The sequence below is a fragment of the Paramormyrops kingsleyae genome, chromosome 14, assembly GCF_048594095.1.
Source record: "Paramormyrops kingsleyae isolate MSU_618 chromosome 14, PKINGS_0.4, whole genome shotgun sequence".
NCBI lineage: Eukaryota > Metazoa > Chordata > Actinopteri > Osteoglossiformes > Mormyridae > Paramormyrops > Paramormyrops kingsleyae.
The window spans coordinates 14571653-14586306 of record NC_132810.1 but is presented as its reverse complement, the minus strand read 5'-3'; the positions used below and the strand labels follow the sequence as shown (position 1 = coordinate 14586306).

The window sequence follows — 14654 nt, the reverse complement described above, 5'->3', positions numbered from 1 at the left end:
TCACATGATCTAGAGACAGAGCCCACTGCGGAATCCATGACGATCGATACCTTGTGGCTTTCAGGACTGAACTACTGCCTGTCTGTCCGTATCAGGCACAAACACCCCAGTGGTTTCGTGGTTTAAGAGTCCAGGCTGAATTTCCCAGGATGCCTCGAGGTGGTACAATAGCCATGCTCTGGATCCATGGGTTGTGTGAGGGTGGGCTGTGCGTGTGTCCACATTTCCGCTTGTACCTCTCGGGGGCACAGCACTGACTCGCAGTAATGACTTCGGCCGGCTGCAGGACCACAGTGCACCTTAGAAATCGATGCTTTGCAACAACTTGTCAGAGCAGCCTTGGGAGCCTGTTACATCCAACACAGAAGCGGGTCGTTCGATGCAGCCAGGCAGACTCTTAGATATGGGGCGTCGTTTGAAAAGTCACTGTGCATGTTTTTACTTGCCACTTTTTAAACATATAGTGCACTTTTATTACATTTTCTGTTTTTGCTATGTATATTATTTGAAAAATTACTTACTATTTGTAAATATAAATAATATGTTTATATGTAAATATTAAACTTAAATGTATGTAAATGTTAAATATAAATAAAAATGTTAAATGTAAATGTTTTACAGTGCACAACATGCAGAAACCGTGTGGAAATGCAATGCAGAAGAGGCACTGCTTTTCAGTGAGTGTCGTAAGGAGAACGTGACATAATGAAAAGTAAAATCATCATTTCATTGATTTGCATCTTGTTCAGTTACCATCCATAAAACAAATGATCTTTAGCACTATTTATTTCTAGCTAAAAGTGCACTAAATGTTGAAGAAGTGGCTAGTAAATAAGTGCGTAGTGACTTAGAAACGGTGCCCCAAACTCAGCTGGGAGCCCATTTCTGGCTCTGCACTAAAGACTTAAGTGGGGAATTTGGAAAGTTGTTTCCCTCCTCCAATGACTTACTTCTTAATAACATTTGAGCACATTTTTATTTGGCTACATAAACAGTAATGTCTCTGAGGTGCAGCCAGTATTGGATCTGGATCAGCAGCACTTTACACATTTGAGTAACGGTGACAAAGTTTCTAATTCTAAACAGCGTATAGAAATACAATGAGATCTTTGCCTTTTGCTGTGTTTTAGCGGGATTCCTGCAGGCTTGAAGACGCACATTTTATTTTAAATGATTGCTATTTGCCACATGGGCTGAAATGTCAGGCTAGGGCTGGCGCACCTAATGAGCAGGAGATGAAAGAGAAGGAGAGATGATTGGCTCAATGTGAGCAAAGATGCGGGCTATTAATCAGAGGGACTGTGGCTTGGGAAGTGTGTGTGTGTGTGTGTGTGTGCGCGTGCATGTGTTTGCGTGCATGTGTGTGTGTGTCTGTCTATCTTTCTGTATGTATTTGTCTGTGTGCATGAGAAAACAAACCAAAATATAAAATATATCTCTTAATATTGTTTGGAAAAAGTAAAAATACATTCACAAAGCTTATTTTCCTTCTTTGAGATGCCACGCATTTGCAAACATCCTTGAAATAAACGATGACCATATGACCACAGACGGAGCAGATAGCTGAATCAGAGGACAGGGAAAGATAATCCTTCATATTTGTTTTCAGTCGTGTGTAGAGACCAACAGTGCACAAGATCTGTTTCTCACTCATCTACCAAAATGTTCTGGATCCCCTATTTTCGTCAATATGAGGTCAACCAGTGAGGAACGTTGACAGGAACATAATTCGCTCTCCTGGTCCGACTTGTTTACAACCCCTCATCTGTGCCCCCTGGCCCCTCCTCAGTGGACCTATAAAAAGCAAATAGGGGCTTTTAGAGAAATTGCTTGCACTGTGAAGATTAATAACAGTAGCTGCATGCTGGAGAAAGTCCCAGGGCTAAGAGAACGAGAGAGATTAAAAGTGCCACATCCTTAAAGTGGAACAATTTAATATGGAGACGTGTGGGAGCTCTGCCAGCCAACTTCGCTCTGATTAGGCATTCAACGTCGGTATTTAGACACAGTGTCACAAAGGAAGAAGCTGCTGTTGCAGCAGGTCTCCCTGGTACGAATGTCCGAGGACATCTGATCCTCCTCGGGAACGGAAAGGTCGCATGGCGCTGGGTGACCCAAGTTAGACAAACGTAATGGAAGAAGAAGCACAGCTCCACATTGATGGTTTTTCTTTGCACTGTTACTGTTTATCGCTGTCTAAATGTATTTAGGTTTGTAAATGTTTGTGTTGTGGTGATATTGTAAAATGGCAATTTCTTTTGGCATCAATCAAACAATCAGTCTATCTATCTATCTATCTATCTATCTATTTCTGTCTGTCTGTCTGTCCATCCATCCATATGAAGGGTGTATGTCACTCACGGTACTGCATGTCTTCCAGAGCAGCAGTGGATCCACCATCACTGCTTCCCCAGACAGTTGCTGACATTCACCCCATGGCTGAGACAAACAGCGCGTCTGAGACAAGCGCAGGCTGACGATTCACACCGGCCCGTTTCACACACGTTACAGTCATGCACATGAGGTTATTTTTAAGCATTTTAATAGATCTAGTGAGGTATTTGACCAATGGAAAAAATCAGTTGATCTTGATACCCAGACTGTGTATTTAATTTGATATTAAATACAAATAAAATACAATTTTGATGTATCTAATGATTCAAGTTCTAAATTTCTAATATTTCTAATAATAATAATAGTTCTAATATTTAGCAAGGTTTATCATTTGCATTAGATGTATTTTTATGGATAAGTCGATGAAATGTATAGGTAGGGTTACCACCCATCCAGGATTTTCTGGGACCACCCCTGATTTTGGGTTACTTTCCTGTCCAGGATGAGGTCGCAACCCTATGTACAGGCTACAAACATATACTCAAACCCACAATACATTCTTTCTCCACTTATTTTGACTTTTTATTTTTGTGTTAGGTTACTCCTCTTCAGTAATTATTAATGACGTGAGGTACTTTTCTCCCTACCCCTTTCTAAACAATTCCAACATTATCACTACATTTTAAAATACAAAAAAGTCAACGTCTTCGATACGATCTCAGCTTGGACGTCTCTGTGACGCACCGTACGTATCCGCGAGGTGGACGTCCCGCCGCCACGCCGTTTCCACAGCTACGGAGACGTCTCAGTAGCAACCGGCACGCGTCTCGGCTCCTAGCAACCGGCGAGCCGTGCGTGAATGTCGACGAGCGAGTCGCCGCACTAGCCGAGCTAGCCGGCCTCATACACGACAAGGTCTACAGCGGTCTGAGTCTCGGCGACTACGGGCCGCCCGTGAACACAAGAATGATAGGGTTAAAGAGCGCCCGAGAGAGGAACGAGTTGAAGACGGAGGGCTTCACGGTGAAGTCTACAATGAAAAACTCCGTGGTGAGTTGCGCGTCTCATGTAATGATTTATTTCTATTGTCTAACTGTCCCTCACTTCTTCCCACGCTTTTCACTCATTTGATGAAACTCTGTCAGCTGAAAACGCGATTAGCGGTCGTACCCTCATTTAGCGAAATGTGTGGCTATAGGTTACCGCGCGGTTCGTCACCGTGGACACCCCAGCCCCAAATGTATTGTCCGGCTGACGTCTTTCAGGCCCTTCATTTGAACTAAATTTAAATAAACTACCTAAATACACACAAATGCAAACACCACAAAATATTACCCAATATTATTTTTAACATATAGTAAACTTAAAAACAGCAGTGGGTGTAATGTGGTACCTCTAAGGGAGTGTCACCCTGCCCTCTGCAATGGCCTGGCTGCAAAGCCACTCAGGGGCACCATGCAGCGCCACCTGTGTCCCAATTGAGCAGTGCTCTGTGCCGCAGTGTAACACAAACTCCCGCAACCGATACTGGACTCAGGTGATGGGGGGCATTAATGAGATGATGGAGGAAGGGGAGACACCCTTCCCTGCTGCTCCTTGCCCCCCCCGCCTCACTCTCCTTTGCTCCCCAGACGTTATATGTGCCGTGAAGGCAGGGCCACGTGATGCAAATTGCTAGAAATGATTATTCAGCAGCCTGAAAAATTGGTCATTGAAGAAGGAAAGAGAGAGGAGGAATAACGGATGAAGCAGTTGGGCGGCGGTCGGTGGCCGCGAGCCCCCGCTCATGCAGGGCTTGGTGTGCGGAGGGGAGGGGAGGATGTGTGGCCGCTTGTGTGTGTGTGTGTGTGCGTGGAGATAGAGCTGCTACCAATGCATTACAGAGCAGAAGAAACATCAGACGTCTGACCTCCATAAGCCCCCCTCCCAAGTTATCAAAACCCATCCCATCAGGTAGTTGGGATATTATTTATCATTATTAAAGGCTCATTATAAGGCCCTGTCCTGTACGGTGATTACAGGCTCTGAGTGGCCCAGACGCATACTGCATTGTCCATTTTACACCTATGTGCCCATGAACCTGGGTCTACAGGGACTAGGCAGACCCCCCACCCCGCCACTCATTTCACGGAGATGAAGAACTCCTGTCCTGTGAAACTGGGACTCATTTCACAAAGTAAGATGGCCTCTCAGTCTCCTCCTGTCAGCGTAAAATGAAGATAAATCAGGAGGAAATGAAAGTCATCAGGACTTTTTGGGGATTCTCTGGTTGCGGTGGCATCGATCTGTGGTTTTGGGAGGTGCTGGGCTGAAGCCTGCCCCTGAGGCTGCTCCTTCCAAAAGAAGGTCGGGAAGAGGCCCATGTCCGTCTGCACACCAGCCAGTGGCCTTTCTGCCGCTCCCTGTTACTCAGCAGTGCACATAAACTCCGCATTGCATTGCTCACACCCCTATTTACCCATGCATGTAGCCGGATGTTTACCCCCAGCCCTGTTTTGTGAAGCGTGTGACCAGCCACTGCCCCTAATATAACATTCATTTAGTATTTTCTTCACCTGCGGCCCCCTCCGTGCACAATACTCCGCACTTTGGTGTGACCCTGATTAGCCTGTCGCACATGTGTACCAGCGGGACACGGCTCACACACTCCTCCCATGATTCAGAACTGCGCTTTTGCATTTTTCCCAAACACTTAAGGCAGGTCTGAGGCCACACATGTCTCACTCTGCTTGTGTGTTTATTTGTTTAGGAGATACTGCTGGGTGGGGGAGATCAAACCCAAAGTACCAGAGGGAATATACATGCTACCGGGCAAGCAGGCACAGAAAGGGTGGCTGAGCGAATGGATGTGCAATGCATGTGTGGAGGTGGGCGCTGGCCCACAGTGGGGTGTGAGATTAGTCTGACACATCTGCCTGATAAACGACTCGGCTAATGGAAGGCGGTGATTATAAGCCAGAGTGGATGTGTGCCCCCTTAAGTTAAACCACTTCCATTTGCTATGTTTGGATTCAATTGCTTTGCATTCTAATTTATTACAATATCCCCCCTACATGGTTACTTATGCACATACGCATGTAAACACAAAAACGCTTGCTAATCTTCTGGTATTTAGTTTATTTTCAAGAATGTTTTAAGAGTGTACAGCTGCTGAAGTGGACACTGCAGTGGTTATATGTTTATTATGTTATATGTATATTTTCTGCATTACTTTTTTACATTAATTCGAAGAATGTTTATTAAGATTGTGTGCTTTGTATGAATGTGTTATTTTAGTTATGCAAATGTTCTTCTTGATTCTGATTGGTCGGATGACGCCATGTGCAGTTCACGTATCACCAGTGCTGTGCATGAGTCTGTGGCTCTGACTGGAGGGTGGGTATGGTGCCATATGCTGTGGTGTGCTGTAGCAATGCGTTGAGCCGTTCTGGGCAGCCATTCTGCTGTCAGGAATCCAGACTTTCTGCATCTTCCTGATGGTGCAGCACGACAGCATCATAATGGCTCAGGTTACTCAGATTCACTATGTGCAAATGGAGTTTTACACAGAACCTGGAGTTTTCATGAAACTGTCACACTGGCAAAAATGTATTTGTACCCCTGTCTTAACTGGCCTCAGCGGGGCCAGAGTGCCGCCTTTCACGTGCAAAGAATGGCTGTGGCTGCTTCCGAAGGCCCTCTATCCAGGTCTCCATTACTGCCCTGAGTACACGGCGTCGGCACCTCGGGATGGCCGCTCCAGGTGTCATGCACGAAGGTGCGTCTCACAATGGAGCAGAGCGGGAGAGGATTGAGGAGGCCATTTCCCCATGATAAGCAAGGTCTCCCTCAGTGGCCACACCGTAACTATGTGGTGCTTTCTTTACCCAGCCCATACAGCCCAAGTTAGAGTCAGGGGGGGCATACTGTATACTGCAGGATTTACATTTGAAAATACCCAGGTCCTCCCTCCCGCTCGACTAATTTTATCAGGAAATACCAGCATAGCATTGCTTTTTTAAAATACCATAAATACTGTGGTATTAAGACAGGACAGTGTTAAAATTAGATACTGGCCATGCATAGTGCTAGCAGGGGGGGAGGGAGTATTGTGAGACCGGGGGTGAGGGGGGGGATGGTGGTAGCTGCAAGATTTATGAAACTGGGGTTGGGGGTCAAGTGGATGGTTTGGTTCTGGTGTGGTAAAATTTGCCGACCGGGGTGGGAGGGTGGAGTCCCAGAGCTTCCAGAGAGGAGGGATGTCTGCGAGTATTATTGGTGTTCTCGTACACGATGGCTAGCGTGCTGCTAACATTTCACCAGAGTGCCATTAGAGTGCTGGTACATGATGGCTAGCGTGCTGTTAACATTTCTCCAAAGTACTGTTAGTGCACTGGTACTTGATGGCTAGTGTGCTGCTAGCATCTCACCAGAGTATCGTTAGCGTATTGGTATATGATGCCTAGTGTGCTGCTAGCTCCACTGTTATCCAGGGGTGACAAATCCAACCATTGACTTCAAACCTGTCAGGAGGATATTCAACATCACCCACACAATGGCTCTTGTGCGTCAGAATCTATCAGCTTTTAAATATTTAATGGAATGATTAGTTATTTGGAGGGGGAATTGGGAGGTGGTGTTTATTTGGTTGTTTCAGCTGAGTTCCCCATGGGTGCTAGTGCCCCCCCCCCGCCCCACCCCCGCCTGATATGGCAGGAGCACTGTGATTTGTGGGTAGCAACCAGGCTCTTAGGCTTCCTAATGGGAATGGGCTGGATGCTGTAGCCTATTATGCTATAAAGTATTTGTGACCAAAGAAACCAAATCAATACTATGGGCCAGCCTCTCTGATTCAGCCTGCTGTTAAAAAAAAGCAAAAAAAAGTGGTATTGTATTGTGGCTGCGGGCGGTTGCAGCCCTCGGTCAGAACAAAATATAGGCAGAAAACGTCAGCCACTCCGGCAGGCAAGGCTGGCTTGGAGGATTACGGGGGGGAGGCGTTTATGGGAGTGACAGATAAACTGAGTCACTGTTTAGTTGTATATCCGTGAGCGAGGCCTGATTCCTGTCAGTGTGATCTGTGAATGTGATTCCGAGATCGGCCCCCGCCAGCCTCACATTCGGGGGGAACCTTTCAGGGGGAAAAGTTCATTTTGTTTCTTGCGTTGGTTTTATTGCTGAAAGAAACGTATTCATGGATCCCACGCACATGCCCCATCGACGAAATGCAGCACGTCAAATAATCGTCCTGGTGTTGGCTTTACTGGTCCCTACCATTGAGTCGTGTATTATTGACACCCACGTGTCCCACCCCATCACCCCTCGTCACCCCTCGTTACCCACCATCACCTCCCAGGGCCGCACAGATTCTATAGTGCCCAGTAATGATGGAGCTTGGTATGCTGGTCCTGATCTGATACAGACATCTGCTGGGAGAGCAGAGCTCAGCTATGGGTGGACAGTGGCACACACACACACACACACACACACACACACACAGCTGCACACACACACACACACACACACAGCTGCACACACACACACACAGCTGCACACACACACACACACACACACACACACACAGCTGCACACACACACACACACACACAGCTGCACACACACACACACACAGCTGCACACACACACACACACACAGCTGCACACACACACACACACAGCTGCACACACACACACACACACACACAGCTGCACACACACACACACACACACAGCTGCACACACACACACACACACACACAGCTGCACACACACACACACACACATAGCTACATACAGACACAGACACACAGATATACACACACAATAACACTGATACACACACAGATACACAAACACAGACATAGCTACATACAGACACACACACACACACACACACATCTGCATACAGGCACACACACACACTGACACACACTCCCCTGATTTGTGTGCCACCTTGACCTGTAGCCCTTGGTTTTGGGGCCTATCTCCTCCCCCCCCCGATAAGTCCTGCGAAGGGGGGCAGAGCAGGCTGTCTATTCACTTCTGTCCATTCTGTCATTGTTATTCTCCTCTCTGGTGTGTGTACATCACAAATAAACAGCCATCTGAGCCCCTGGGCAGGCGTGACACCACATCTCCCCCCCCCACCACCCCACCCCACACTGCCCCCACAGCTGCCGCCATCAATCGCCCTGAGTGTGTGACTGACAGCTGTCAGCTTTAGGTGTGCTGGAACAGCGCGCACGCATAGACGCACACCCACACATACTCACACACGCACACATACTCACACACGCACACATACTCACACACGCACACACACACATAGACACCTGCACCCCTGAGGTACACATGCTACTCTACTCATATGGAAATCTAACATCTATGGGGAAGTTACTCACAGAAGTAATCCGTTACATACAGAGGTGGAAAGTTCAGGTCCAGAAAGTACAAATCCAGTTTTGTTTCAATCAACCAGTTGAGTATCTGTGACTGTAATTCTCTGCCCTCAGATGTCACTGGGTTACTTTTGTGAGTAACTTCCCCAACACTGGAGAGCAAGCAGTGTCATGTGCATAAACTGCTCCTATGTTATAAAAGCTGTTCCTATATTATAAAAATGTCTACAATAAGAACATAACAATGGCGGTTGGTGATAATGCACACTAATCATAAAGCAGGTGGCTGGTGGCGTAAACATTCCTCACTCCAAAAACACCTGAAACTAGTGAATACACACAAACACAGAGACACACACCAGTACTTAACATGAACAATAGCTCTGTGGCAAGAGCAGTCATTCGTTGGGTTCTTATATGTGACTCATATAAAAGTATTCTGATTTTTAAAATGTATGAAAACTTAAAGAAATAGAAGAGGTCTGCAGATTCTGCTTTTCTCCGCCACTGGAACATGTTATAGCTTAAACCATAACCATGCAGCTTAGGAAGCCACTGCAACCAAAATGATTTATGTAGCTAAAATGCAGTTCACAACACTCTTCCAGTGGTAATGGGGGGGGCAGGGGGGACTCTCCCCAGGGACATGCTGTGTTCTCTCGCCCCCTCGGGGCTGCACTGAGCCACCCTAGTGCTTTTACATGGTTTATCTTTTTCATGACACATTTTGTTTGCCATTTATGTAACTTACCTTTTTATGTTCATATTTTTGTCTCGTATCATAAGAACTCATTAGTAGGATTTTTTTTCAGCTACAAGATTAAACAGGAGGATGGAAACATGGGTAAATTGACAGTGAATCTGTTGCTTGCTTTTCATAATCCCTTCATCTCATGCTTTTAATGTCATTGATTTCACTCCCTCGTGCCTTCAAGCAAGGACTCTGTGAGAGATATATATCTTGTCGCTTGTCGTAATTGGACATCGATGTTGTGCAGCGGCGTGTCAGGCTGTGTCGGACACATCAGTATCTTAATGAGAGTGGCGTTGGTCACTGGACATGGAGCCCTGCAGGTCGATCCCTGATCTCTGCTGCCTACTGAGGTAGAAAGAGGTCCGGGAGATGCTGGACCAGGGGATGCGGGGCAGGGATGCTGGGTGGAGGATGCTGGGTTGGGGGATGCAGGATGGAGGATGTAGGGCAGGGATGCTGGGTGGAGGATGCTGGGTTGGGGGATGCAGGATGGAGGATGTAGGGCAGGGATGCTGGGTTGGGGGATGCAGGATGGAGGATGTAGGGCAGGGATGCTGGGTGGAGGATGCTGGGTTGGGGGATGCAGGATGGAGGATGTAGGGCAGGGATGCTGGGTGGAGGATGCTGGGTTGGGGGATGCAGGATGGAGGATGTAGGGCAGGGATGCTGGGTGGAGGATGCTGGGTTGGGGGATGCAGGATGGAGGATGTAGGGCAGGGATGCTGGGTGGAGGATGCTGGGTTGGGGGATGCAGGATGGAGGATGTAGGGCAGGGATGCTGGGTGGAGGATGCTGGGTGGAGGATGCTGTTGAGCTGTAAGCCTCAGTTCATCCACCGTTTTGGAACCAGCATTGCATATAATCACACAGAAAAATATATACACAAAATCAGGAATACAGACAAATGTGCATGCAAACACAGACACACACATGTTTGTATTCATATATTTGGGAACTGTCCATTCATGTTTTAGTTTTTTGATTACAATTACAAATTTTTATAAAAATGAGTTATAAAAATGTCCAAAAACTAGCACCTACGTGTCAAAATATCAGGTTTTTTTTAATCACATTTTGGGGACATTTCATCGGCACAATGTAATTTACACATAACACCCCCCCCCCCCCCATACACACACACACACACACGGCCCCTTTGCTGCAACCTGCACACTGCTTATTTTGCTGGAGTTCACTCGCATCTCTGCAGCATCTCGCACATGAAATGAGCCTTTAAGAGATTAATAGATGGTCTGTCTCCTGCAGTCAGTGGTTGTTGCCATCAGCGTGACCTCAGTCTGGGCTGCACAAAGGCTGTGTGGGTGCTGCTCCAGTGTGGGCTGATGACCTCGCCAAGCTGGTAGCTGTGCCGTCCGTCGGCACACAGCCGTATCATTACAGCACCCAAAGTGTAGCGTCGGGATCATAATGAGTTGCTATGGGTTCACTGTTTCGTATCCCCAGCTCGCGTAATCCGTTATGGCCACATGCTGGCCCTTTCCCAGCATGTGACACATATTCCAGCCCCACCCGCATTAAAAGAAGTGATGAATACTTTCTCTCTTTTCCAGTTCTTAAATTTCGACACTTGCCTGCCTCGCCACTCCTCCCACTGTTTCCTTTAATCGCAGCTGAGTTTTGATTTCTGCTCCACCATACAACACCATCTCCGTAATTGAATCCCTAGTGCCGTCACACTTCCCGACGTGCTGGAGGCATTTGTAGGAAGTCCAGGTGTCCTGCACCCTCACTGGGGCCGCCTGTGTATGCTGATCATAATAATTGTTAATGTAGCTTCGCAGGATTATTTTGGAGGCACATTTTCAGGCTGGGAGAGGGAGGTGAGGAACGCCATGTATGGGGGAGGGAGGTCAGGACCATCAGGGCTGGGGGGGGTCAGGAATATCATGGCTAGGGGGGAGGTTAAGAACCTTATGGCTGGGGGGCTCAGGAATATCATCTTAGACCATGTTTGGACTGGCTTGGACTGATATTAGATGGAAACGTTTTCTGCCAGGTTGTGATTGGTATAGCTGCAGTAACTGTGTAGGCCTCACTGTGCTTTGCTGCCTCTGTCCCACCAGGGGGCAGTGTCCTTGTTAAAGAACTTCACCATGTCTGTTTCAACAGGCAGCCTTTGATGTACTAGATGCCATTAAGCATCACATGGGCCTTCCTCTGTCAGCGGTCAAAGGCCATGGCTGTGTTAACAGAAGCTGGTGTTGATAGGTTCTCTGATGGATCGTTGTGCTTATGAGCTTTTGTCTCCCACGTTAAACCCTGAGAGTCTCAGTTTGTCCCAGACATTGATTACGTTGCCTGGTCTGACTTCTTCCGAGGACCTGGGCTTACCAGGGAGCCCGGGTGTTTCGGGTGCAGGGAGGACCTGGCTTCCTGTGTGCGGGAGCTCCAGGCCTCATTAAAGGCACAGTCTTCCTGTGCCAGGAGGTATGGGGGAGACTGTACTAATAAGCTTCCATGTGGTTCTGGAAGGTCACAGACTGACACAAAACTTTGGGGGGGGGGGGGGGGACAGTAAAAGGAAGGATAATTGGCAAATCCCTGCCAGTGTCTTTGCTTTCTAAATGTAACATAACGGTTATAGCCCTGTGCTGGACTGGCATCCCGTTCAGAGAGTATGCCAACTGTGCCCTGTGCTGACTGGCATCCCGTTCAGAGAGTATGCCAGCCGTGCCCTGTGCTGACTGGCATCCCGTTCAGAGAGTATGCCAGCCGTGCCCTGTGCTGATTGGCATCTCGTTCAGAGTGTATGCCAGCCGTGCCCGGTGCTGATTGGCATCTTGTTCAGAGTGTATGCCAGCCGTGCCCTGTGCTGACTAGCATCCCGTTCAGAGTGTATGCCAGCCATGCCCTGTGCTGATTGGCATCTCGTTCAGAGAGTATGTCAGCCGTACCCTGTGCTGACTGGCATCTCGTTCAGAGAGTATGCCAGCCGTGCCTTGTGCTGATTGGCATCTCGTTCAGAGTGTATGCCAGCTGTGCCCTGTGCTGATTGGCATCTCGTTCAGAGTGTATGCCAGCTGTGCCCTGTGCTGACTGGCATCTCGTTCAGAGAGTATGCCAGCTGTGGCCTGTGCTGATTGGCATCTCGTTCAGAGTGTATGCCAGCTGTGCCCTGTGCTGACTGGCATCTCGTTCAGAGTGTATGCCAACTGTGCCCTGTGCTGACTGGCATCTCGTTCAGAGTGTATGCCAGCCGTTCCCTGTGCTGATTGGCATCTCATTCAGAGTGTATGCCAGCTGTGCCCTGTGCTGATTGGCATCTCATTCAGAGTGTATGCCAGCCGTTCCCTGTGCTGATTGGCATCTCATTCAGAGTGTATGCCAGCTGTGCCCTGTGCTGATTGGCATCTCATTCAGAGTGCCCTGTGCTGACTGGCATCTCGTTCAGAGTGTATGCCAGCCGTTCCCTGTGCTGATTGGCATCTCGTTCAGAGTGTATGCCAGCCGTTCCCTGTGCTGATTGGCATCTCATTCAGATTGTATGCCAGCCGTGCCCTGTGCTGATTGGCATCTCATTCAGAGTGTATGCCAGCTGTGCCCTGTGCTGATTGGCATCTCATTCAGAGTGCCCTGTGCTGACTGTGTTAGGATTCAGCCTCCCCCCCCCCCCAACTAGATAAAGGGGGTAGAAGGTCGTTGTGGGGATGGCTGTCATGTATACATGAGGACACTGGCTTTGGCATAGCAGGCCACTTGGTTGATCCCTACAAATAATCATAGGAATGCATGTGTGTGTCTGTGTTTATGTGTGTGTGTGTCTACGTGTGTTTGTATCTACGTGTGTTTGTCTGTGTGTGTGTGTCTATGTATGTTTGTGTGTGTGTGTCTGCGTGTGTGTGTGTGTGTCTACGTGTGTTTGTCTGTGTGTGTGTGTCTATGTGTGTCTTTGTCTGTGTCTATGTCTATATCTGTGTGTCTGTGTGTGCACATGTTTACGTGTGTGTCTGTGTCTGTGTGTGCACATGTTTACGTGTGTCTGTGTCTGTGTGTGCACATGTTTACGTGTCTGTGTGTGTGCGCGTGGTTCCTACATTCGATATTGCTGCTTAAATGCAGTGCCAGTGAGGTTGCCCTTTCAGCCGTGTGCTGTGATTCATGCCGGAGCACAAGACCAGCTCGGCAGAATGGATGGCGGAGCGGCTCACACTCCCCAGCACAGGCGCTGCAGGGAGATCAGCTGCCCCGAAAGGCCCCGAATTAAATGAAAAACAAAGTCAAACAGCAGGCAGAGAGCACCGTTTGTCCGCCGAGGGCCGTGAAGCTGACACTTCCGCTTTATTTCTCCGCAGTGAAATTATTTTTTGGTTTCGCCGGCTTGTGACGCTGGCCTCTGGGTGACCTTGCTTCTTCTGGTTAGATGTCATATTCCCTCACAAGCTGCGCCCGTGTGCGTGTGCCACATGCGGGAGCTCCTCTGCGCACGTGGACCTGCTGTTAACCAGGGTTCTCGGCTCACTCCCCATCTAGCGTGCTGCCGGCGTGCCGGTCACCTGATCCGGGGTGGCGTGAGGCTGCTGCTGATTTGGCATCACGTGTGGGACCAGGCGAGGCCTGATTACGAGCCTCAATCACGGCTGTATTGTTCGGCAGATGTTTCTCGCCGGAAGGGAGCGCCACTCGCCAGCCTTAGGCCCCCCGAGTGCTCCGTTAGTAAAGAGAGCTAATCGGGCCGCCCGTGGTGACGGGCCGCTCGTAGTGACGGGCCGCCTGGCCTTCTGGGAACCAAGGCTGACTCACCGCCGGCTCCTCCCTCCCTACGACCGCGTGCTCTGGGCACACGCCACTAAATGAAATTTTAAAAAGAAGGAGAACCGGGGGGTGGAGACAGATGAAAATGGCTGCTTCACTCGAGCTGACAGCGCAGTGACAGCCCCCCACTGCACATTCATCAGGGGCCCTCGGAGGAGCTTCCCAACGTCGGTGGCAGCGGCGACGTCTTCCCCGGCAGCTTGATGGATCACCTACGTGCCACGGTGCCATCTCCACAGCGATCTCACCCTTGGAAAAGATGGGTCTCCGAGCCCATCTCTCCCTGCCTCGCTCTCCCTCCCTCTCCCCACCTGCCCAGTGCTGCTTTCAGTGGTTAAACAGCAGTGCCATTAGCATCCTACCCCCTTGGACCGGCTGGTCTGGGTTCAGTGCATGGTCCTCCTTGGGAGAAGTAG

At 48.8% G+C, this 14654-nt stretch overlaps 1 protein-coding gene across 1 annotated transcript in view; it reads left to right on the top strand.

The window, feature by feature from the left end:
• The first annotated feature begins 3101 nt into the window (after positions 1 to 3101).
• pacrg (PARK2 co-regulated) overlaps positions 3102 to 14654 on the top strand; it is a 61165-nt gene continuing 49612 nt past the window's right edge. The window contains exon 1 of the mRNA XM_023832954.2: positions 3102 to 3384. Coding sequence (XP_023688722.1) covers positions 3301 to 3384 — 84 coding nt within the window. The 5' untranslated portion in view covers positions 3102 to 3300. The remainder of the gene's footprint in view (positions 3385 to 14654) is intronic.